The sequence below is a fragment of the Vipera ursinii genome, assembly GCF_947247035.1.
Source record: "Vipera ursinii genome assembly, chromosome: 4".
Taxonomy (NCBI): domain Eukaryota; kingdom Metazoa; phylum Chordata; class Lepidosauria; order Squamata; family Viperidae; genus Vipera; species Vipera ursinii.
In genome coordinates this window covers 54665499-54691961 of record NC_139514.1, presented here as the reverse complement: position 1 = coordinate 54691961, position 26463 = coordinate 54665499, and the positions used below count along the sequence as shown (strand labels likewise).

The 26463-nt window shown below is 37.2% G+C and overlaps 1 protein-coding gene across 1 annotated transcript in view; it reads left to right on the top strand.

Annotated features, from left to right (window-relative positions):
• Nucleotides 1-26463, top strand: part of DSCAM (DS cell adhesion molecule) — a gene marked incomplete at both ends in the record, with an annotated part of 366722 nt that overhangs the window by 185598 nt on the left and 154661 nt on the right. The window contains 6 exons of the mRNA XM_083361425.1: nt 8839-8985; nt 10844-11122; nt 12364-12639; nt 19121-19417; nt 20361-20636; nt 22614-22892. Of these exons, the coding sequence (XP_083217551.1) occupies nt 8839-8985; nt 10844-11122; nt 12364-12639; nt 19121-19417; nt 20361-20636; nt 22614-22892 (1554 nt within the window). The remainder of the gene's footprint in view (nt 1-8838; nt 8986-10843; nt 11123-12363; nt 12640-19120; nt 19418-20360; nt 20637-22613; nt 22893-26463) is intronic.

Here is a 26463-nt window from a genome sequence, read left to right as displayed (position 1 = left end):
CAAACGTAATTTTTCGCCCCTATAATGTTACAAACAAATATCTTTTCATCCTATATTCACATCCCCATATCACATATCTAAAAGAAATCCATAAAACATCAAGTTTTCAATCCTGGTGTCAGCAAAAACTCCATAAAGGGTTGCTAGAATTTTGCAAAAAAAAAACACCACCAAAACTTAATGCCTTGATCAAATAAACCGCCTTGATACTCCATTTTATTTCTAACAGCCTTAATCTTTTAATCAAATATTGTTCTTTTATTTATCTTCAATTCTTCTTTATCCTATCAAACAGACTTGTTCAATGGTTTAAGATGCCTCTTTTGCAGATCCAACAGGAACAAATTCTCTTGATTTGTATGTGTGTATATCTCCTTTAATTTTTAAAACTTAAACCAGTTTATTTTATATATCCAATAATCTATCCTTTTCCAAATCATTCTCTTAGTCTGTCATTTTCAGTTTCACTTTTGGTACTTTTGGACATTATCTATGAAATCAGACCTCATTACTGCCACCATTGATATTCTAGGTACAAATTTCTGGCTTCAGTCTTCAAATATCTCCCTTAATATTTTCAACATTATGATGTTTATTTTATTATCTATTTGTATTTGCCTTTGTTATTTTTACAAAACTCAGAGTGGTCAACATATCCAACATACCTTTTTCCTCTTATTTTCCCACAACAATAGCTACATGAAGTGGAGTAGACTGAGCAAGAGTGACTGGTTCAAGCTAGCTTTCATGGTTAGGGTGGGACTTGAACTCATGTCTTCTGCTTTCTAGCCTGGCATAAGTCTCAGTTAACTGAAGTTGGCTTGTATTTTTTTTTCCTTTAAAATCTTTAGTCCTCTCTAGTGTTAGCTTATACAGTCATTAAGTTGCTTATCTTCGTTATGAACCAAGGTAGCCAAAATCCCTGGTTCCTTCAAGAAGCTATTTATTTTTTATGGTTAATTCCAGAATCTTATGGTAAAAATTAATACTACAAATTTAATTGGACCTTAATCCATTTGTAATTTTTAAGATCAAAATCTTCTTTAGTTTTTTGTTATTGTTTTCAATTTTTTTTAAAAAAGTTCTTAAGCTTGTGATTAATTTTTCTTTCATTAGAGTCAAAGCTAAATTCATTTGGCATCCTTTCAAACTTGTCTTTCTGAAAGTCTCTGATAACTTTAAAATGGTTAATAGGCAATTTCCAAAATTGATTAGAAAGCAAGGGTTGCAAATGTAGTGTCCTGTACAAAGCTCCACTGAGGTTGAAAACAAAATGGCTAATCCCTTTATCTCCCAGTGCTCAAACCTATATAAGACAGCTGTCTGGCAAGTTCTTGATGTGAAGTTGCATCCAAACCACATGTGTGCTCCTATCCTCTCCTTATCTAGAGAGGTTGTGCAGAAGTGGTCTACTCGCCAGTTTTTTGGTGCAGCCATTGGCTCCACTTTTGGGAAAACATTTTCAGTTTCCTATGCTTTTGTGGAAGTCCCCTTGTTCTTGGCCATTGTTGAAGAATATGTATGGATGACCATGTGTGAGAGGGGTTTTTTGGATAATTTTGCTTTCTTCTCTTTATTGTGATAGACAGTAGATATGGAAATAAGCTTAGATTTATCTAGAGCAGGGGTGTCAAACTGCCAGCCCACGGATGCATCATAGCGAAATTGTGTCCACCCCATTGCTGGCAGTGGCAAAAAGTTGCGATATGTCACGACACGTCATGTAACGTTGCGAGTTTGACACCCCTGATCTAGAGTCAAAAAAAAAGAAGCTTTGATTTTGAAAAGTCTTGTGTAGTGATTGATAGAGGTAAGTTAAGAAACAGATTGTGTTATAGCAATTCAGGAGTGATTAAATGAAATATATTCAAAAACTAAAACTCTTTTCCAAGATGAATAGCATAATATATCTTTCATCCATGAAGCTTTTTTGTTACTTTTTGAAATACAGCACTTAGAATTTCAATGCTAGGATTTTGTCACATTTCTGTTTTTTTAATTACAATGTTTTTTGTTATGATGTTGGACTCTGAAGGCTTTACTTTATCAGGGTTGTTCATAGATATTTAATCCAGGACAATTGTGATCTGTATGAAAATACTTCTCTTCAAGATACTGCATACCCTTCCCACTTCATTTATTTTTCATTGTTAGAAAAGAAAAACTGTTTTATTTTATTTTTTATGGTTAATTCCAGAATCTTCCTCACTCTTTTTAACTATACAGCTCTACACACTTTGGGATTTATCTGAGCATGCTGAAGTGAGGCATTACCTGGGAATTAATATTCTAAGAGCTGAATTTTCTATTAACATATATAAAGATTTTATGGTATTGTGGTATTAATAGATAGATTTGTGATGAATATTTTCCTGATAATCAAAATTAATGATGTCAGGGATAGAAGGCGTAGGTTTTCTAAAATAGACATTTAGAAAACCTATGCCTTCTATCCCTGACAGACGGTCAAAGTATGTTTTCATATTGTTCATTGCCATTGTTTTCCCAAATTAACTGCTATTTCAGTAGTTTTTTTAAAAAAAATAATCTGTGTTTGCTTTCTGGAATATGTAGTTAGATAAACAGAAATTGAATAGCTCACTTAATTCATACAATTTTACATTACTACTTGAGTAATTAGAATACTCTATGTAAAATGATGTTACAGAGGGTAACAGAGATAGTTAAGGAAGAGTGTTCCTTAGTTCTGTTCTATACGGTTATAATCAATTTGGGAATATGCTGCATATATATTGCATGGGGTTGTTTTATGTCACTGCATGGGCAGTCAGATCTAACTACATCTTCAAATAAAATCAATTTAGAGTATTTTATTAATAGGTAAGCATTTTGCAAAGTGTTCATTATTATAAATGGCCTTTGAGAAGTGCCTATGGACCCGGAGAAGATAAGCACAACCACTTAAACTGATTTTATCTCTCAAACTAATCAGTTTAACTCTGTGGAATGTTTAAAGACATATTGGGCAAGCCAGATATTAGACAAATACCATATATGAGAAAACACTATTTTATTTTTGCAGGATAGAAAACTGGTTAATATTCAAGAATATTTAATTACAAGCAGTACCTGTTTATCATCCTTTTCTTTGCTAAAATGGGAAGGGGGCAATAAAGGTAGTCCTCGACTTACAATCGCAATGGAGCCCAACATTTCTGTTGTTAAGTGAGACATTTGTTAAGTGAATTTTGTCCCATTTTATGATTTTTCTTGCCACAGTTGTTAAATGAATCACACTGCAGTTGATAAGTTAGTAATCCAATTGTTAAGTGAATCTGCTTTCCCCATTGAGTTGGCTTGTCAGTAGGTCACAAAAGTTAATCACATGACCTTGTGACACAGCAATGGTCATAAATATGAACCAATTGCCAAGCATCTGAATTTTGATCACATGATTATGGGAATGCTGCAAAAGTTGTAATTCTGAATAAATGTCCATAAGTCCCCTTTTTCAGTGCCGTCTTTGAATGGTCACTAAATGAACTTTTGTAAGTTGAGGACTATTTATGCATACAAAGCTTCTTATACATGTTTATGCATAAAGTTTATACAATAGTTTAATCATGTTTGTATTAGATTTATCCATAAGTGTTCAATGTATGCAGCCCTTTCATAAATCCAAAGTAACATGAAGTACACTATTTCAAACTGCACACACAAACATGCCATTTGCTTTAGAAAAGGTTTACTGACCAATAGCGAGCAGTCTAATACAGGGGTGTCAAACTCAATTTCATTGAGGGCCGCATCAGCATTGCGGTTGCCCTCAGGGGGCCAGGTGGGTGTGGCCAAGGTGGGTGTGGCCTACTGGGTGGGTGTGGCTAGAGTGTGTATGGCCTACTGGGTGGGCGTGGCCAGCTCTACATCGTTCTCATCAAGGGTGCCTATGGGGGCCTGGGCAGGAGTGGGACAGATCTGAGGGTCTCTGGCAAAAGGAGGGTCTCTGGGCCAGGGCCAAGGCAGTGGGGGCCGTTCCCTCACTGTTTCCAGGATGGCTTCACGGGCCACATGAAACCACTTTGCGGGCCTGATCCGGCCCCCGGGCCTTGTGTTTGACATATCTGGTCTAATACAAAGGCAGGCATACTCAGTGAGAATCAAAGAGAATGAGGCTTGCTGGTTTACTCCAGAGTCAGATGGAATACAGGTTGAGAGAAGCAAATATATTACATCACAGCCTAAGAATCCAATACAAGTTGATTAGTCAGCCAGTTCACATGAATGGCTAAGAGCAGACATGTCAAATTTGTGACGTCACGTAACGTATTGGGATGGTTTTGCCATTGCCGGCAATGGGGTGGGCTCGGCTTCCGCATGACGCATCCAGCCCGCGGGCCGGCAGTTTGACACCCTGGCTAAGAGTCTTGAATCAGAGCAAGAAGCAAAGATATGAAAAAGCAGATCCAAGGTTGTAGAGATTTTGTCCAGTGAGAGACAATTTGCTAATGGCTGCTGTTTAATAGGCCAGATGCAGGTGTGGTTCCCAATACAGGCTTCGGCCTGCTGGCTTCTTGAAGTTGCCAAGCAGAGTGCCTCTTCTCTTCAGAGCTGCTGGTGCATGCTGGGACTAGGTGCTCTGCCAAGATTTGACCCCCTCATCACCTGATTATTGTTGAGGTTCTTCTGAGTCAGCCCCAGATGGCTGGTTGTCTGCCAACTCTTCAGGCTGGCAGTTTCATGGATCTATTTACTGGATCTAGCTCTTCAGGCTAAGTCTCTAACTGTCATGGTCTAGGACACAAATTTTGACTCTGGAGAAGCTGGTCCAGTTCAACCCATAGAATGCCAGCCAGAGAATTGAACCCATAGAATGAACCTATAGAGACACCAAGCCAGGAATCACCTGAGGTTGACCAAACACAGGGACCAGCACCAGCAGAACAGTTGAAGCAGTCAGATAATGAGGTGGGGCTCTTGGACTTGATGAGTAAAGCTGAGAACAGAGCAAAGATACTCAATATGAGTCCTTGCCAAGGAAGGGAGTAACTATCTTAACTGAAGACAGTTGTCTCCAACCTGATGTATGATGGAGCTTTGACTATATTTCCCATATCTGACCTATAATCTGACCCATTGGAAACAATTGTCTGATATCTTGCTCTGGCGTGTGAATTTTTGTAAATTCTGCATATGGCCTTTGGACTGACAGAGCCTAATTTGGCTATATGAATTTCCAGCATGATTTTTTTATTTCTCTTCTCTGTGTTCCGGGTGAGTGAAACTGCCCATACAAACTTTCTTTCCCAGAGATCCTGGATTTACATTAGATTCCTTGTCTACTGCTTCTTATTCAGCCTTGAGTAAATTGCTTTTTTCACCTAGTAACTGTGTGTGAGAGTTTGAAACCTGAAACAGGACGTTAACTGTGAGGAATCTAAACCCACATCAGGCCTTCAACATACTGGCCATAAACATATATTTTCAGCATTGAAGATAGATTTCATAGGAAGAGCACGGAGAATCTATTTTGGTTGTCTTGACTGATATATAATTTCAAAAAATTGTTTGAAAACCTCAGTGTCAAATTAATAGTGTCTTTTCCCCAATATTAGGATATTACAAACACATTTTTAAATGAGGCATTATTCTTATTGTGTCTCCAACAATACAATGATTTATTCAGTTTTATTCAATACAGTTGGACCATAAGAAAGGCTGAGCGCAAAAGAATTGAGGCCTTTGAACTCTGGTGCTGGAGAAGACTCCTGCGAGTCCCTTGGACTGCAAGGCGATCAAACCGGTCAGTCCTAGAGGAGATCAACCCTGACTGCTCTTTAGAAGGCCAGATCCTGAAGCTAAAACTCAAATACTTTGGCCACCTAATGAGGAGGAAGGACTCACTGGAGAAGAGCCTAATGCTGGGAAAGATTGAGGGCAATAGAAGAAGGGGACCACAGAGAATGAGGTGGCTGGATAGAGTCACTGAAGCAGTAGGCGTGAGCTTAAATGGACTCCAGAAGATGGTAGAGGACAGGAAAGCCTGGAGGAACATTGTCCATAGGGTCGCGATGGGTCGGACACAACTTCGCAACTAACAACAACAAATTCAATACAGTTCTCTTCTGAGGTGAATGCAGTCTGGCTTGATTAGTAACTGATTTAATATAATATTTATGTTCCTACTCAGTTATAAGGGACACGGTGGCTCAGTGGGTTAGGACGCTGAGCTTGTCGATCAGAAGATCGGCAGTTTGGCGGGTCGAATCCCGAGTGCCGCGTAACCGAGTGAGTGCCTGTTACTCGTCCCAGCTTCTACCAACCTAGCAATTCGAAAGCATGTAAAAATGCAAGTAGAAAAATAGGGACCACTACGGTGGGAAGATAACAGCGTTCCGTGTGCCTTTGGCGTCTAGTCATGCCGGCCACATGACCACAGAGACGTCCTTGGACAAGCGCTGGCTCTTTGGCTTTGAAACGGAGATGAGCACCGGCCCCTGGAATTGGAAACTTTACTTTTACCTTACTCAGTTATAAGCTAGGACTATTTAAAAGCTTTGCCAAATCCAATATGGCATTTGGAGGACGGGATTCAAAATGGCTTTTTGCGTCTTTTGTGCAGAGTGGGAAGAGATAGAGTCCGTTAGTTATTCAGCTGCCTTGATTCTCTTGTTGATGAACTTCAAAATGATGTTGTTTATCTCCAAATTGTTTTACTTTTGGAAAGAATTATTTTTCTGACTTTTTGTGGTGGCTTGTGAAGATGCGTATTCTTTGTGTGTTGTTCTAATTCACAAAGGCAAATTATTATCTATACCATGGGTGTACAACTTTTTGACTTGCTTGGGATGCATTGAGTGAATAGGAATTTTCTTGGGACTCATATAAAATATATAAAAATGGCATACAGAACATTTGAGAAGCACATGTGTTAGTTTCTTAATTTCAAAGTCTGAGCAACTATGTGAACACTTTTGGTAAGGACTACCATTTCATCTCCTCAGTACCATTGAGAGGAAATATGTGCCAATATGAAACCCTTCTTGTGGACAAGGCTAATAAGTGTACACATATTTGGGAATTGTAAAAAGAGTGTGTGAACTCATTGTAGCCAAGATAACCAAAGTGTTGGTTCTTTTTGTGAGTCAAGATCTAAAATTTTCTGCTTGAGCTCTCTCAATATTTAGTACAAGTCTGGTATAAATATAAATTGGGGAGAGGGGGGGAATGAACTTACAATGAGCCAGGTCATCCATTATTTGTTTCTTCCAAGAAGACTGGTGTCTGTGCATCAGAACTCCCAAATTTGTGAAACCGGTACTTAAATGGGCAGAGTCATAATGAAACCTCACCTGACAGACAGCCAGATTTTAGTTAGAGAAGTACATGAACAACAGAATGTGGAACATGGAGTACAGGTTTCTAAAATTTAGATTATACAGCTTCTAATGGACCAATGTCCTTGTAAGCGCAACATTACACGCTATACAGCAAAACACTTAGCACTTTGGCTTTAAAAAGTTTAATTGCTGCAGGCAAGTAACTGTTATCCTTACAGATTGCAGTTATGAAAGCTGTTATTCTACATTTGCCTTGGATTTGATAGGCTAATTGGGTTTTTTCCTACTTCCCATTTCTTTTGAGTTGACATTTTCTCTTTAGTATTTTAAAGACCGTTGAAAATTTTTACTGCTAGCTCAGGCAGATGACACTACTTCAAAAGTCTCTGCTCCTGCTTATAAGTCTGTTTAATGTGAATGCTTTTTATTATTTTGGTGATATCATATTTATCAGATTGTCATTTATGAAATCTATATAAAATGCATTGATTAGTCCTAGAATTGCTATAAGATTTATTGCTGGTTTTATTGTTATTTGTAATTTTATATTTTGCAGTACTTTGGTTATTACATTCACAGATGAAAATCAATATATCAGTCAGATGATGAATAGAAAATAGAAAATAGGAAAATAGGAAAAAGAAGCAGGACAAATTCTTCTCACTCCTTTAGTCTTTCATATAGTTTTGTTTGCTTACCGGCATCCTCTGTGTGACAGAAACATGTTTCCATTAGGCCACCCTCATGTGCAATTCATGCACTTTCTTTTAAACTAACTTTTCTATTAAATTATCTTCATTCTCACAAGTGAAGAATTCTGGGCATAGCAGTCTTAAATAATTGGGGGGAGGGTGGGGACCAGGCCAGAGGCAGCAACTTCATGGCCTTTCCAACATCTTTAATGTTTGCAGAGCTGCTTAAGAGATGGACTGTCCCATATAAGAAATCTGAATTGAAGCCATCTTTTAGGCAATAGTTTTTAGAAAGACTTCAGAAAGTTTATATGAATAAAATATCAGCGAATGCCTTTGGATGCTACCACAAGCTATTTACAGAAAGGGGGAGGGATACAAATTATGTTTAAGGAATTCATCTTTATATGCATGTTGGCTTTCCCCCATTTTTCCTTCACATTCCAATTTCTTTCCTTCCTTTCCCAAAACTATTTTATTACGCATATCATCATATGTAATTATGTGTATTAATTCATATAATTAACAGCTTTCCCAGCTTTGTATTCAGAGGTAACATAAATTTTGAAATGTTCTGTTTTACTTACAACAGCTTTACTGGGCCTATGCTGTCTATGATGAACACAGATTTAATGTTCATTGCTCAATTTTACAATAACTATTTACTTAGTTCCATTTCTTTAGGAAAAGCAGTTGAATTAGATAGCTGCTAATACAACAATCTTTTAAAAATGGAACTGTCAACAATGGGTACCCTTGATACTTGTTAATAAAATGTTCAGTTATATTGGATAAGAGAATACTAAAACTCTTGTATTTTAAAAATTGCATATTTTTATGTTGTTTAGGATCTAGATTTCTCATCACATCCACGGGAGCCTTGTATATTATAGATGTACAGAATGAAGATGGATTGTATAATTACCGATGTATCACTCGGCACAGATACACTGGAGAAACACGTCAGAGCAACAGTGCTAGACTTTTTGTATCAGGTATGCAATGGACATTTTCTGAAAAAAAACACTTTTATATATTAAGAGTACATACTCTGTGCACTGCTTTAATTTGTAGATGGATATGCTTGGTATATCTTGTGATACATATTATTTGTGTATGTAATTTGTATTACATTATTTGTAAAACATGCCAGATACTAGGGGCAGAATAACAAACCACGGCTCTTCAGATTTCATCAGTCTCTATTTCTTATCAGTCTCAGTCAGCAGAGTTAACAATCAGGGCTGCTGTACTCAAAATAGTATGCATTGTGAAAGGATACAGGTTTGGCTAGATCAGGGGTGTCAAACTGCCAGCCTGCAGGCCAGATGCGTCATGCCGAAACCACGCCCACCCCATTGCCAGCAATGGGGAAAAAAGTCACGATACGTCATGACACGTCACGTGACTTTGCGAGTTTGACACCCTTGGGCTAGATTATCCTTCTCAAATCTGATACCCCCACAACACCTTGAAATGCACTTGGAACCCTAGTGGGAGCCAGGGCAATTCCGAATGGTATCCCATGGGTGGATCTTGATGTATCCATTCTAGACCAATTAAAGGTTCTGAATGCTTTTCAAGAACAGCCCTTTGAAAAGCACAATGCAGTAATCCAAATGGAAAGGAACTAAGGCCCAAGTGATTATAAGCAAAGCCTGCCAACCTAAGAATAGGCACAACTGGCACACAAAATGAATTTATACAAAAACCTCCATACATACTGTAAGGTAGCTCTGAAAGCCCTTGCACATCCAAAGGCATATAGTATCACCAGGATATTAATGACTCTATGGCAGAAATTCATCACTGATATTTCCCCAGTATTTTCATTTGATTGTTAAGAGAGCAAAACACGAGGAAAACCTATGATTATCACTTCTGTGATAATATTTTTCTGGCTATTACCTTCTACACATGAGCAGAGACAATCCAATACTCTGATCCAGCATAGCTATTTTAAAAAATAATACAACAGATACAATGAACTCTAGAAAATCAATTTAATTTAATAATTTAATTTGTATACCGCCCTACTCCCGAAGGACTTAGGGTGGTGAACAGGGCAATACATAATAAAAACAGAATACAAAAAATTAAAAAGCCATTAAACCATTATGCCCATAAAATTAATACATATTAAAATTAAAACTATTTATAAAAACCCAACCCCATCCCGTCAGACCAGGCCAGCTTGTTCGAAAAAGAAGGTTTTGAGATCGCGCCGGAAGGAGCGAAGGTCGGGGGCCATCCGGAGCTCAACCGGTAAGCGGTTCCAAAGGTCTGGCGCGCCCACAGAGAACGCTCTCCCCCTGGGGGCCACCAATCGGCATTCTTTGATCGGCGGCACCCTGAGGAGGCCCTCTCTGTGGGAGCGCACTGGACGGTGGGAAGTTGACGCTGGCCGCAGGTGTTGCCGTAGGTAATCCGGACCCATGCCATGAAGGGCTTTGTAAGTCATCACTAACACCTTGAACAATGATAACGTATTTAATGGATATCTGTAGTACGGGATGAAAATTAGTAGAAACGTTTTTACAAGCACTCATTTTATCAAGCTTATTCATATTTTAATTCTTTGCGGTGGGTAGATGGGGAATGATTGAATAGAAATGTTGTGGTCCTGCTTCTTCTTCTCCAATACACTGGCACTAACTAAATATTGATTAAAATCAATATTTGCTATTCTGAGGGCTTCCAAATGAGCTGGCCAACATGGAATTTGAGAGTTACAGTGCCAATACACCTGGATGGCAGCAGATTTTTTTTTAAAAAATGGATTTCCTATATGTTCACATAGATCAATCAGTTAATTCTATTGGACATCTAAGATGTAACTACTCTGTTTTCCAGACCCAGCAAACTCGGCTCCATCTATTCTGGATGGGTTTGAACATCGTAAAGCCATGGCAGGACAGCAAGTGGAGCTGCCTTGCAAAGCATCTGGACACCCAGCACCAAAATATCGCTGGCTGAAGGACAACGTTCCCTGGGAACCTGATAGCCGGTTCCGGCCAATGGTGACAGGCCTTCTGATAGAAAATACGCGTCCATCAGACTCAGGCAATTATGTGTGTGAAGTCTGGAACAGTTATGGTACAGCTGAAGTGATAGGCCGTTTGCATGTAAAACGTAAGTGTCTTCAGATTATTAGAATGCAACCATAATTCTCTTTAATGGAGTCAAACCTGAAAGCATATGCTGCACTTATGTAGGCTCCCTGAGTGACCAAGAACTTTCTATAGCTTCCTTGTTCTGAGTTGTGTGGAGAACCTATATAGCAGACACTCAGGGCACACATTTGCCTTCTAGTATTAAAGACATTTTCTACATAGCCCTCTTATAATATTTTTCATAAAGTATTTCAAATAGTTTATAAAAACCTTTTAATTAGTTGCCTTCACTGTGCAAAACTTCTGTGCTCATGTAACACCACCTACAGTCTATAACAAACAAACATTTGCCTATATAAAGAAAACAACTACTTTCATTATCTCCATTTCCAAACAGGAATATGGGGTTTGTGAATGATAATATGTTTGTTTCAGACAGAGATTCGTAAATCTTGCTAGCTCACTAAGAAGGCACAAAGGTTTGAGTGTTAAAATTATCCTTGCATGATCTGCACATGAGTAAGATTATTAATATTTGCTTCTTTTAAAACATGTGATTTCTCCCAACTATAGTATCTAAAACCAGCCCCTAGATATCTGATAAAAAAAACTAACCCAAGAAGAACTGCCGTGCATGCTCAAAATAAAACCATGATTATACTCCACACAAAAGTATATTTCTGCATATGACTAATAATATAAGCAAAAAGGAGAAGATTCTACAAACTAAAAATAGAGCAGCCATTTTCTGGGCTGTATCTTACTGCTCCAAGGGCGGTAGGAGTTAGTTTTAAATATTTATTTGGTGCAGTCTGATTCTGTCTGGTTATCTTTATTAGGTTTTAGATTAAATTCCATGACTCTATTAGACAGAATGGAGCAACCATTTCTGGTGTCATAAGAGGGGGAGAGGTGGCAACTCAAAGTCATTTCTTCTGAATCTGTGGCTGTAAATGTATAGACTCATGTATGCCATGCAGCTTGTTTTCCTTGTTATTCTCAATAATGTTGCTCTAAAATTCACCTGTTGCCGATTTAGCTCACTCATATGGTTAAGTCTTGTCATGCTGCCATTTTCCTACAGAAGCCTAATTTGACCTACCCTTACATCTTTCTGATGTAGAACATTGCTATTTTTTTTTTAAAAAAAAGATTTTTTCTTTTATAGCCTGTGTTGGTATTCAGTGAGTTAAACATTACTCTTTTGGTTTGCTCATCAGTGACCAAAATAAAATGACTGAATTTGATGCCTTCTTCCAGAGCCTCTAAAAGCCACCATCAGTCCTCGGAAAGTTAAGAGCAGCGTTGGTAGTCGAGTGTCCTTGTCCTGTAGTGTGTCTGGAACAGACGACCATGAACTCTCCTGGTATCGAAATGGAGAAATCATCAATACTGGCAATAATGTGAGAATCATTGGGGTCAATCATGAGACTCTTATTATGGACGGCATGTCCAAAAGTGATGGCGGAGCTTACCAGTGTTTTGTACGCAAAGACAAGATGTCTGCACAGGACTATGTTCAAGTGGTGCTAGAAGGTCAGTCATTATTTTATGTATGTAAATGCAGTGCTTTTTTTGTAAAAGAGAAAGGTGCCGGAACTCACACATGTCATACAACCCGTCTTGCCTACCCTACAAGGTTCCATCAAAAAAAAAGGTGCCGGAACTCCGTTCTGAGCGTTCTATGACAAAAAAAGCCCTGTGTAAATGGTTAAAGTTAATCCAGGTCTGTCCTTTTCACCGTTTTCAAAAGACATCTTGAAATAATGTGCATATATTTTAATAAAATATAAAATAGTTTTAAAGTATAAATTTCAAAAATATTTATTCAAAACATGCAATTGTAGCACTCAGAAGAAAGGCCTTTTAAGAGGTGTCTGAAACATGTCAAAGCTGATATGAGTTGAAATAGTGTCTGGACCATAGCAGTGCACAGGTTACAGTATCATAGCCTACAGTTTCCTGGAATTCTTATTTCCTTATAAAAGAAACTTCTTTTTCTACATCAAGTTGTTGATGTTTTTTTTGTTTACTTTTTATAAACTTTTAAAAACTGTTCTGTAAAGGAATTATTGAGCCTGTCATCTGTACTTCGATAACTATCTGGTTTGATACAGCAACTACACAGGATAGGTATAGACTCCACCGGATAGTTAGAGCTACAGAAAAAACAATTGCAACCAGCCTGCCTTCCATTGAGGACCTGAATATTGTGCAAGTCAAAAGGAGGGCTGAGGAAATATCTACAGACCTCTCACATTCTGGACATTTCAACTCTTGTCTATGTGACTCATGTTGTGTGGCTGTAGTATTATTATCCTTCTCATCTTCTCAACTACCCCCTCTTATTGGTATCATATTATGATTATTACTCTGTTGCTTTGCATGTACATTGAGACAAATTCCTTGTGTGTCTAATCACATGTGGCCAAATAAAGCTATTCTATTCTATTCTATTCTATTCTATTCTATTCTATTCTATTCTATTCTATTCTATTCTATTCTATTCTATTCTATTCTATTCTATTCTATTCTATTCTATTCTATTCTATTCTATTCTATCCCATCCCATCCCATCCCATCCCATCCCATCCCATCCCATCCCATCCCATCCCATCCCATCCCATCCCATCCCATCCCATCCCATGTTACAGGGAAACAGAAAGTACTGTTTTCCTATTTCTTTTCTTTGTTTTGCTTATGGGGTTTCTTATATTATCTGCAGCTGTTTTGCCTTGTCTTGCATCATGAGGAATTCTGTTTATATTGCCAGAGAGGTTGCAAGCTACTGGATCAAACCAGTGAAAGATAAGACACTTGTATGTGCCCACCTTGTAACTAAGGTTAAATTATAGAAGCCTTCATTCCATCCAATTCTATAAAAATATATTTGGGTTTATTTTTGTTTGTTTTTCGCTTTTTCCTCTCATTTGAAAAAGTGAAGTGAACTGATTACATTTTGACTGATCATGTCTTGGGAACAAACAGTATTTCAACTAGTTAAGGTAATACCACGTGCCAAGGATAAAGTCTGGATAAAGTCTGGATAAAGGCTTTTGATCATCATTTTAAAAATGATGATCCAATTATATTGTTTTGTGTTCTGTTTTAAATAGTCAGATAAATTTTCAAGGTAGAATGGATGGATAGTTGAGAAAATGTCCAAATGAAAAAAATAAGTTTGCTGATTTATTTATTTCACATTAGTTTTATACCCAAGATATTTGATGGGAATTGACAGAATAGACCAAAACAATCTCATGCAGGTTCTCAGTAGCTTGGTGCCAGCTCCCTAATATAAGAAATCACAATTCAGGAATTGTATAATGATAGAAGGAATTACTGTCTCTGCTGATTGTAGCCATATTCTATATGTGAATGGCAATGTAGTATGGAATAGATTGACAGAGTGCTGTAAAAGATTAGTGCCAATATGATAAGCCAACAATGAGGTCAGTACCAACCAAATTTCTCTTCTCTAGATATTGTGGTTGCCACCTTCTACTATTCCCTATTCAATTATATCTTGAAAAGAAAACCATCATCTTCCTAGCATTATTCCTGCAGGTACCCCTTTTCAAAACAGCTGTTGTCTTTATGTTCATCTCCAGGTGACTTCTTAGGTGCTGTTCATAATTATTTAGTAGTAAGACCAACTACTATTTGTACAGAATTTGACAAATCAGGATAACAATAACAGGACAATTCATTAGTATCTGTCCTTCAGAAACAAATGCTTGAATGCTATTTGTAATGCTTTTGAACAACCACCTTTTGACCCTATTAATAAATGTGTCCACTGCGTAAGAAGAAAAAAAGTCCACACATGCTCTGTACATTTCATCCCAGGCATTATTTGAAACCATTGCAATCGCCGAAAATTGCTGACACCGTGTTCCCCCCCTAATAATCATGTGAAGAAAATCACAAATTTGTTTAGTGCTCATGAGGCTATGGTGCAAACGTGGCATGGAAACTAGTTTCAGAATAGTCACAGAAAAGAGAGATTACCTGTGTGGACCTGGTTACCTTGGCAACCATCTCCCATGATTAAGAAAGCCTTAAAGAGCATATTGATAATCTTTAATGATGCTGAGAGAGTGCAGGTTATCAGAGTACAACAGCAGGGGAGATTTCTAAGACATAGGTCTCCCTGGGAAAATAATGTCTGCTTTCATCTGCAAAAAGCCTGTCACTTGTATAATTTTTTTTTTAAGTGGAGAGCAAAGGAGCAGACTGAGCACATTCTCTGATTTATTAGCTGTGTGTCAATTTCCCTTCAGGATAAAAAGCCCTTAGCGGTTTTGTCTTCTGGGAAATGACAGTGCTAATGCACAGGGAAAGGATGGGAAGGGTTTGAGAAGAGGTGGAAGTCTCAGACATGCAGCCCTTTTGGTCAAACATTTCCTCACTTATTCAGATAAGATTAAAAACTGGGAGTGCTACAGAAAAAGAATTAATGGGGTTTGCCATCGAGAACTGAATGCCCCAGCTGACCTCTTTATAGGTTTCGTGCAGAAAATGTTAGAATTCTGGAATCCCTGGTGAATCATGCTGCAATATAGAAGGGACACTGTCACTGGCTTTCCCACCCTTCCCTGGATGTTCATTAAATGGCACTTACAGTTGAAAATCATTTCAGTGTGGCAAGATCTCTATGCCTGCTCTTAAACCAAGACTAAAAAAAAATAAAATATGGAAGTATAAGCACTTCCAATGATCCAGTCATTATTGCAGATATGAGCTTGCAAGGAGTTTCATGCAAGGAGTCTGTATAAAGCACACCTTGAACTTGTTATATATGTTGTGACGGCTCTTCTGTATTATATTTTTGATAGAATTAAACTGCAATTCTCATTGGAGCAGAATGGTACAGTATTTTGAGAGCATTAGCTATTAGCGGTAGTAATAATAATAACGGTAGACAGCAGTGGTAATGCTAGTGATCCCCACAGAAATTTTAATGTATGAGTCTGTCCTAATTCATTGTAATTATGGCGACAGTGAAAACCAAGCTTGGCCCATGTGGAATTATTAATAAGGTCCTTTTTTGCAGATTGTGAGCAATATTTGGCATGAGATTTATGCATTCTCGGCCCTGAGTTATTTTTAAATCTCCCTAAATGTTCCGCTACCTAAAAGAGATAACATGAAATTATTCATTTATTAATTCCCTGTTAACTTGATAATTCAAAGTTTCTGAGATACTTTTTAAAAACATTTGAAAATATTTTTTCCCACAATACGCCAAAGAATCAGAATAGAGCAGGTCTTCTAGTCCAGCCACTTGCTGAAGCAAGAGAACCCTGTAGCATTTCAGACAAGTGGTTCTCCAGTCTCTTCTTAAAAACCTCGAGTGATGAAGTACCCACAATTTCTGAGGGAAAGCTGTTCCACTGGTTAATTGTCCTCACTGTTAGACAATTTTTCCTTAATTCCGGGTTCCTTCTCTCCTTGATTAGTTTCCATCCATTGTTTCTTGTCTTGCCTTCTGGTGATTTGGAAAATAAATTGACCCTCTCCTCCTTATGGCACTCTCACAAATACTGGAATACTGCTATCATGTCCATTCTAGTTTTCCTTTTCTCTAGACTGGCCATTCCCAAATCCTGCAACTGTTCTTCATATGTTTTAGTCTCCAGCCTTTAATCATCTTAGTTGCTCTTCTTTGCACTTTTTCCAAAGTCTCAACATCTTTTTAGTAATCTGATGACCAAAACTGGATACAGTATTCCAGATGTGGCCTTACTATGGTTTTATAAAGCAGTACTAATACTTCATGTGATTTTGATTCTGTGCCTCTGTTTATACAACCAAGGATTGTATTAGCTTTTTTGGCTGCTGCTGCACACTGCTGGCTCATGTTTAAATGATTGACCACTTGGACTCCAAGGTCCCTCTCACAGTTACTGTTTCTGAGCCAGGTTTCACCTAATCTGTACTTCTACCTTTGGTTTTTTTTCCTGCCCAGGTGTAAAACCTTGCTTTTCTCCACATTAAATATCATTTTGTTAGATAGGGCCCATTGTTCAAGTCTGTCAAGATCTTTTTGGATTCTGAGCTTGTCTTCTGGAGTGTTGGCTATTCCTGCCAGTTTAGTGTCATCTATTCCCTCATCTAAGTCATTTATGAAGATATTGAAGAGTACTGGGCCTAGGACAGAACCTTGTGGTACCCCACGGCTTACTTCCCTCCATGTAGATGGAGTATCATTAAGGACTACTCACTGAGTACAGTTTGTCAGCCAGTTACCAATCCATGTGGTGGTGATGTTGTCTACCCCACATTTTTCTAGCTTACCAAGAAGTAGGTTGTGATCTACTTTATCAAATTTCTTGCTGAAGTCTAAATATACTATGTCCACAGAATTTCGCTGGTCTAATTTAGTCACTTTGTCAAAGAATGAAATAAGATTGGTTTGTCATGATCTGTTTTTAACCAACCCATGTTGACTACTAGTTACAACTTTATTTGTTTCTAGATGTTCACAGATCTGTACACAAACTGTAGCCTCCTTTCCAAAACACTGATGGACATGGTGGTATAAATAGCAGTGCAAACAGAATTTAAACAAACTCTTGCAAATAGAATTTGTTCATATCTCATAATAATCTTTTACCTCTAAAATATATATAGCTATAGCTATCATGAAAAAGGAATCATGAGCTGGTCAACATGAGTTTTACTCTTTTGTTTGGAAGTCTCAGGAGGGGAAAATATCAAAGGTTTCTTTAAAATAACTAAACCAGTCCTAATTCCTAAATGCTGATGTGTCATCTATCTTTACTTCAGATTGGTTAGAGGTGTGTGTTTGGTTGACAGGTGTACATACTAGATTCAATAAGAGAACACTGCAACTTTATATATTTACGGACACATGCCTGTTCAGATTAATGTCAGGGGTTAGAGCTCACAGCTTTCTTGTAAGCCAGTCACACATTTGGTGCTAGTGGGAACTGAACAAGTTACGTTTGGGTGGAATTTTCATTTCATTTTACTGATTCGTTGATTTTCAAAATTTCTCCATCAAGTACTGAAAATAGAAAATATGGGAAAGGCCATTATAGCCATTAAATCCAGCCAGGGGCTCAGTGCATAAATACAAGTTAAGCTATTTGAAAACAGCAAACACATGAAATGAAGAAGGGTTGCTATCAAAGTGCTACCATGATTAGTAAGTCTTTTACATCCTTTTTTTTTGTCCCCATCTGAAAACAGGATTTTCTGATATTTTCTGCACTTCACCCTTCTCCAGGATTCCTCAAAGATAATATATAAAAGTTTATCATATTCATCAATATGTTCCTCAGTATTCCTGATGCAGTTCTTCTGTCCCTAAAGAATTAAACTCATTCAGAGTAAAGAATATTTTCTGGACATACTTCTACCAATCTGAAGTTTCTGGTCTTGCCCCTTCTTCCTGTTCTTCCCAGCTATTCTGTTAAACACTTATTTCTTGTAGGAGAACAGTCTGCTAAATACAAGTGCATACACACACATTTAATGTTAGGACTTAAAGCACTTGTCACTCACAGTCCCCTAATGAAGAGTTTAAAGAAATAGTTGAGATAAACAAACTGCCACAGTTATATATTTATGTATATGATTTATAGACATGTGATAACTTCTGTAAGATCTTGTGCATGGGTTGAGACAGGATATACTGAGTTCTACTTTTGTTAAATTTTGCTAAGTTAACTTTGGTACATTAAAAAAAAGTCACCTTCCTAGTTTATTTCACTGGGTTAACCTCTACTCTAGCCCAGAATAAATTTATAATTAGCCTAATTGACTGAAAGCAATAATATTAATATAAAATGGCAAGGGGAAAAAACACAAGTGATTTTTTTTCAAGCAATAAATATGGGTCAGAATGAAAACTAATTGTGCTACTTTTTGAAACCAACATTTATTTGGCTTCTGCTTTTTTTTTAAAGGAGCTAAAGAGATTAACCCTTTTGTGGTAAACGGTCTCATGTATCTTCTGTTTTTAACTTAGATACCTTTCCTTCTACAGATGGAACTCCTAAAATAATTTCAGCCTTCAGTGAGAAAGTGGTAAGCCCTGGAGAAGGTGTATCTTTGATGTGCAATGTAAAGGGAACTCCTCTTCCTACAATCACCTGGACTTTGGATGAAAATCCCATAATTAAAGATGGGAACCACCGTATTAGTCAGATCATCACCTCTGAGGGCAATGTGGTCAGCTACCTAAACATCTCCAGTACTCAGGTCCGAGATGGCGGAGTATATCGTTGTACTGCCAACAACTCAGCTGGAGTCGTCCTCTACCAGGCTCGAATAAACGTAAGAGGTGCTTGTCAAATCAGCTTCTCCAAAAAAATAAAATAAAAAAATAAAAAATAAACCTCATTACAGTAAAATGAAACATAAATGCATACAGTATATGAACTTTGCTACGGAATGCTAAGATTTTTTGGTCCAATGCTATCTCTATTTTCCCCCATGTAGGAATAACGGTTTAAGACTATAATGCTAAGGACAGCTTCTTCAGAGTAAGCATCATTGATAGGGCTTGCTTCTGAGTAAATGTGTGTCAGATTGCACTGACAGCCCATTATACAAAATAAGCACAGCAAATGCTACGAATGTATGTTACACGTACTAATCAATTCAACTATTTTTAACTTACTGTAGAACTTGTTTTGCTTGCATGACTTTTTTTCTTTTAAGAACTTAACATTCATTGTAAGTATCCAGGTTTAGAATATTGCAGCTTATATCTGTAATTCAGTCCTCATCCTGACAGATGTATCAGAGCACACCTCTTCACTTAGAATACCCACACCCATTGAGCTGCTGACTGAGGGTGAAATAAATTTTCAGCCGAAACCTCTGGAATGTAAAAGGTTAGAAACAGTAACTATTCACCCCAATTTTAGAAATATCAGGCTACTGTTCCCTTCTGTCTTGTCTTATCTGGCATTAACTGAAATTTCACTAGCTTTTAATTTGTAATTCAACACAGATTTTTATCATAATGGTTTAGTGATCCAAATGTGTAGCTTGATTAATTAATTAATTAATTAGGCTATTGTAGGATTAGAAAAATTGAAACGTGTAAAACACGTAGGAAGAACCCCTTATGTTGCTCTGTGAAGTTAAAAGTTAGGAAGGAACTGTAGTAAGCTGCAGTTTTCAGGATCTAAAAGAATTATATATTTAAAAGAAAACAATATTTTCTTAACTAATTATACCTCTAAATTATTTTCAAGAGCTTGCTTTTATCTTTACAGGACCAGCCAGCATTCGGCCAATGAAAAATATTACAGCAATAGCAGGGCGGGATACCTTCATTCACTGTCGTGTCATTGGTTACCCTTATTACTCAATCAAGTGGTACAAGAATTCTAATCTGCTCCCTTTTAATCATCGTCAAGTAGCATTTGAAAACAATGGAACACTGAAGCTCTCAGATGTGCAGAAGGAGGTGGATGAGGGAGAATACACATGCAATGTTCTAGTTCAGCCTCAACTCTCCACTAGCCAGAGTGTACATGTGACAGTAAAAGGTAAAACATGCATGTAATTTAAAAACGCTTGTGAAATTGGGAATGAAGGTGATAAGCATCTATCCTGGATTATGGTCTTGCTTACAGGTATTTGAATGTATATGTCTATGAACTTTATTGTTGGTCTGAAGTTGACCTTGGAGCTAATCTACGCTGATCTGAGCGCGGATTACTGGTGGAAAGGTACTGGAGTCTTTTTCTCTTTCTGGCTAGTTGATTGTCTCTTTTGCATAGTCTATAGATATTGTTAATGTCTAAGTGTCTATTGATGGCTGATTTGTTAGACTTCCAGGCTTCTAGAAATTCCCTGGCATTTTTGGATTTGGCCTGGTCTAGGAATATCAGTTTTTCCTAATCAAAACTATGGTTCAGTTTGTCTATATGTTGTGAAATTAAAGAATTTTCGTTGTGCCTTTTAATTGCCAGCTGGTGTTCATGGATATGTTCTGCCAGTCTTCTACCTGTTTGTCCTACAAAGTGGTTATTGCAGTTCTTACACAGTATGTTAAATGACTCCTGTTTTTTCTTCTGGGGTAGCTGGGTCTTTGGTTTGCTTAGGATATCTTGAAGGGCTTCAGTTGGCTTGTGTGCTGTGCTGATTCCATGTGGTTGGAGCAGTCTGTGGTTTCTGAGAGATTCTTAATGTATGGCAGTGTAATTCTTTTTAGGGTTTATGTTGGTTATGCTGTGTTGGGTTGAGTGGTCAAGAATTTTTTGATGAAGTTGTGTGGGTATCCATTTTGTTGGAATGTGTTGTATAGATGCTCTATTTCCTTTTTCTGCTGTTCTGGGTTGCTGCAATATGTTTGGGCTTGTTTAAATAAAGTCCTTATACAGCTTGTCTTGTGGGAGGTTGGGTTGTTGCTTTGGTAGTGGAGCACCTGGTTAGTATGGGTGGTTTTTCAGTAGACTTGCATTTCGAGTTTACCTTTGTAGTCTCTGCTGATCAGGATGTCCAGGAAGGGTAGTGAGTTGTTGTTTTCTTCTTCTCTAGTAAACTGGATTCCTTTCAACATGTTGTTGATGGTTTTGTAGGTGTTCTCTAATTGGTCCTTTTTATTATGGTGAAGGTGTTGTCTACATATCTGATCCATATTTTCGGCTGTATGGCTTCTAGACGTTGCATGTTGACCTCCGCAATAAGTCCTGAAAGTCTCCTTCATTGGTTTCCCATACTGTAGTTGTCTGTCAAAAACAAATATAATACAGCTGTTAAATGTAACTTGGCATTTCCAGTTTGCATGCCATCTCCAGCAAGAATTTTCAGTCATGAGAGCTTTGAAAAGTACCAATCCTAAGAGCTACTGCTATCACAGCATACAGATAACTGCTGTGCAGCAAGTCTTATTGTCAAAAGGTCTTAGGACCTGCTTGGCCGGTTGAAGAAATTCTGACCTCAAAAATAATTGCTAAAGTTTGTATTCATACTATGTTGTGAACAATTTTGAAAATCTACCTATGATTTATTTGATTTTTAATCAACTTTTTCTAGACAGTGCCCTTCATACTTATCAATCACTAAATATCCTAACTGAAATCTTGACTCAAAAAAGTTAACACTTTGCACTGATACACAAAACCACTTATTCAACAATTAGCTTAATAGGGCAGAAACCCCTCAGACCCAGATCAGCTAGATTAGAATTTTTATTGCAGGCAAAAATAAAAAAATAGAAGAAGCTTTAACAGAGCAGAGAGCTCAGAGTGTTGCCTTTTCGCTTTGTGAGGTAAGCTTCTTGCTAGTTTGTTTAAAGGTCTTTGACAGATGAGAAGTGTTTATACAAAAGTCCTGTCTAGCCTGAGAATTTATGGTTCCTCCTACACCAGCATTTTATTGGTAAAGATTTGACAATTAATAATTATTTGTTATGGCTTCACCTAATGCATGCTAGTTGTCTTGCACATGAAATATTTTCTTCGGATAATTTTTATAGTTCCCACTTTTTTGAGCAACATATTTGCTCCGTTTTCTTCCAGTGCCACCTTTTATCCAGCCCTTTGAATTTCCGAGGTTCTCTATTGGCCAGAGAGTCTTCATTCCATGCGTTGTGGTCTCAGGGGACTTGCCTATTACAATCACCTGGCAGAAGGACGGTAGGCCAATTCCAGCCAGTCTTGGGGTGACCATTGACAACATTGACTTCACCAGCTCCTTACGGATTTCTAATCTTTCCCTTATGCACAATGGAAACTATACCTGTATAGCAAGAAATGATGCAGCAGCTGTGGAGCACCAAAGCCAATTAATTGTTAGAGGTAAATATAATGGTGGCAATAGTATCATCAAAAAATATTATCAAACACTAGTTGTGATGGGAACTAAATGCTACTAGAGTGTACAATAATTGCTCTTTTGTCTTCTCACATGCCCCACAATAATAGCACATTTCTTTTGTCTGAACATGTTACAAGTGAATGGAATCAATGGTCAGGAAATGTCTGTTCTTACCCTTGGAAGCTGCAAGTTTTAATATACAGAAAACCTTAGAGTGAGTTGAAAGAATTTGAAATATGATTAGATTATTTTTATAGCATTTTAGCTTTGAGCCTGTCCATTTTTAATAACAAATTATGCTAATTGATAAGCAAGCTGTATAATTCTGCTACAATAAAGGATTATTACTGTCTTGCCTTATGTTTTGGAAATATCAGTTGTTCAGCTACTAAGAAGGTGTCTCCTATCACTGTGATGCTATGGTGATGTTTCTCAACTGGCAGCCCTGTGAGTCAAATCCAGGTGCGTCCAGACAGAGGCTCCTAGCACTACCAGTCAGTAGGTATTATCCTGCTCTTCTGTCTTTTTCATAACTAATAATTTATTTTAAACAAATCCACAAAAATGCAGTCGCTGTTATGTACATATTTTCATAAGCAACTTCCATGACTATCGGTAATACATGTTTTTCTACGCAACTTTTCATATGTATGCTTTATTTAAATTCAACTTAACCCTGACTTAATTTGTAGAAAACCTTCCCAAATATACAGTACATGGACAGTTATGTAAATGTCATGAATATATTCTGATGATTATGAAAATAGCTAGCCATAGAAAGCACTTATTGTTGCTGTCTCTATTGCAGTAGAATTTGCTTGAGTGGTACATAACATTTCTGCTTTTTTAAAAAAATCCACAATGGAAATGAATTCCATTCCAGAAGGCAGGAGTGTAGGTGTCCTTGACTTATAACCATTCATTTAGCAATTGCTTGAAGTTACAATGGGGCTGAAAAATGTTACTTATGGCTAGTTCTCACACTTATGACCATTGCAGCATCCCCACAGCCACAGGATTGCAATTGGCAACAGGCATGTGTTTACAACAGTTGCAGTGTCCTCAGGACATGTGATCACTATTGTGACCTTCACAGCCAGCTTCCAATAAACAAAATCAATGGGAAAGCCAGATTCACTTAACAACTCCAGCAAAAAAAAGATTGTAAAATTGGGTTCCGACAATGACTCACTGATGATTATATTGCTTAGAGACTGAGTCGAGGACTACCCATTCAAGTAACTCTTAAACGTTTTGAACTAAATTTCAAATAACACCTTACTATGTAGGTCTGACAAACATTTAGTTTAATATAGGATGTGGATTAATTAAGGAATATTTTAAGCTTTGTAAAAATGAGAATGTTTGAAAAATAATTAAAATAATAGGGCAAAATGTTTAACTAAAATACAAATATAATATTATAAAATAATTTTGTGACTTTTTTATGAGAAAGATGTATTTGAAGAAAATGTCTGAACAAATTATTTGTTTTGTACTAGATTTATTATTTATTTATGCATGCATAAATAAATGCATGCATGCAACTGGGAAAAGCATAGCTAATGATGGAAGTAATAATGTCAGATTTATCTTACGCTACTGCTGTTTTTTTGGGAAATAACTAAGCAATCTGTTGACATGAGGTCACTAGATTGCTGGAATCAATAAATTAATACAATGCTTAGCATATTTATTTTACATAAATAAATGAAATATAACTTGAATAAGGCTATCTCTATTGTTTACTTTTAAAACATGTATAATGGAAATAAGCTTTTCCTATTGTACTTCTTGGATATTTTACATTATCTGATAATTAAATATCCAGTGAAAAGTATTCCAGAGTGTAGAAGGTACATTGGGAGTTAGATTTTTCCAAAGCAGGATGCCTTTTACGCCAACAGACAAACAACAAAACCAAAAATTTGTGAGAAAAATCAGATCAAAGAAGTACCAGATTTAAACTGCAATGAGTAGAAGACAGGACCATGCACTTACATTGATAAAGGCAAACATTTCTTACAACGAGGTATCTGCATTTAATATGCAACAATAATTGTTATCTAGCCATGATGCATCAAATAGGTACTGCTGAGTCTGAGCTAGAGAGCCTGACAAACAGTTCTGAATATCTGATAAAGGTAAGGAAAAGGTGTCATGTAAAAATTAAGTTGGCATTTGTCACAGCGTGCACAGTCTTATTGGGCTGAGATATCCTAGAAGTAAATATAGTAAACAGTGAAATGGTGGTTTATCTTACACTATCTATAATATACACTAGGAACAAAATACATAGATGTGATAATACAGCAAACTCCAACACACAGCAGTTACAGTGGGAAACGGACAAGAGAGAGCAAAAGCCTTCCCTTTTATATTCAGGCTCTTAAAGGGACACAGACTTCTGCTGAGTCATTCCTATCATTGCATCATCCATGTTACATTACATTACATTATTACATAAGCTGTTTAGCTATTAAATTAACACCTTGACAGCATTTAATCTTGAGGACATTAAATAATTAAACAGCAGTACTGAAATAAACTTGTGAAATATTCCACTTCATGTATTTGTCGTTAGAAATTCCCAAAGTGCAGTAAAAGGGGAAATAGAATAAGCAGACTAATCCATATTCATGGAGCATGAACTTCTTTCACATGTATATTTTAGAAATAAGGGAAGTTTCTGATACATTCCAATGGGAGCAAAATACTAGAGTCCATTAAAATGGACTTAGTAATGGTAAAGAAGCAAAAGGAGGGATTAAGTTTACTAATGTCTACTCCATTCTGCATTCAAAGATTCAAACAAAAATGTGTACATTTATGAAAGATATGGCTAACCAAAGTGCTTTTAAATAGTTACATTTTTTAAAAAAAAACCTATTATATCAATGGTTTCTCGAAGTGTAACAGGGAAGCATTGTTAAAAATAACTTTTATCAGGCAGATTGTTCTCATGACATCCCCTTTGTGTCATCTCCAGCCTGTAACTTAGACTGCCGTGAGTTATATTTAGTTATTCTGGTTTGAAAGTGAAATTGTTCTGCTTCTCCTTACACAAATATTGCCAAGAAGACAACCTACAATGACTTAATGGCAGTGCTGGCAGTAACATAATCAAGGGTAGGGATCTGATCAAGTTCCCATTGGCTAATGAATCTATGACTATTTGCTGGGCACTGCTCTCTAAAGCCATTTTGACATGGGACATGAATCAAAAGACCTCAATGGCAAATAGTTGACACAGCTCTGGAAGGCCATCAATTCTGTGTCAAAGGCCCCTTGCTCCCAAAACAGTTCTGATTGGTCAGTGAGTCATAGGAGGGGGTTAAGATGAAAGGAAAGAGCATTGTTGATCTGGGTATAAGATTTGCCCTGATTTTTTAATATTTCTGCTGTTGCCACCTCCTTCCCTTGTTAAAAAATCTAAAATAGTCAAGTGGTCTTTGGTACTCTGATCTTAAATTATAGGCAAAATATTTTGAAGGGGAAGTGAAGCGACAATAGTTGAACTAGGTAGTAGGCCGCAGATAAACCATGAAACGT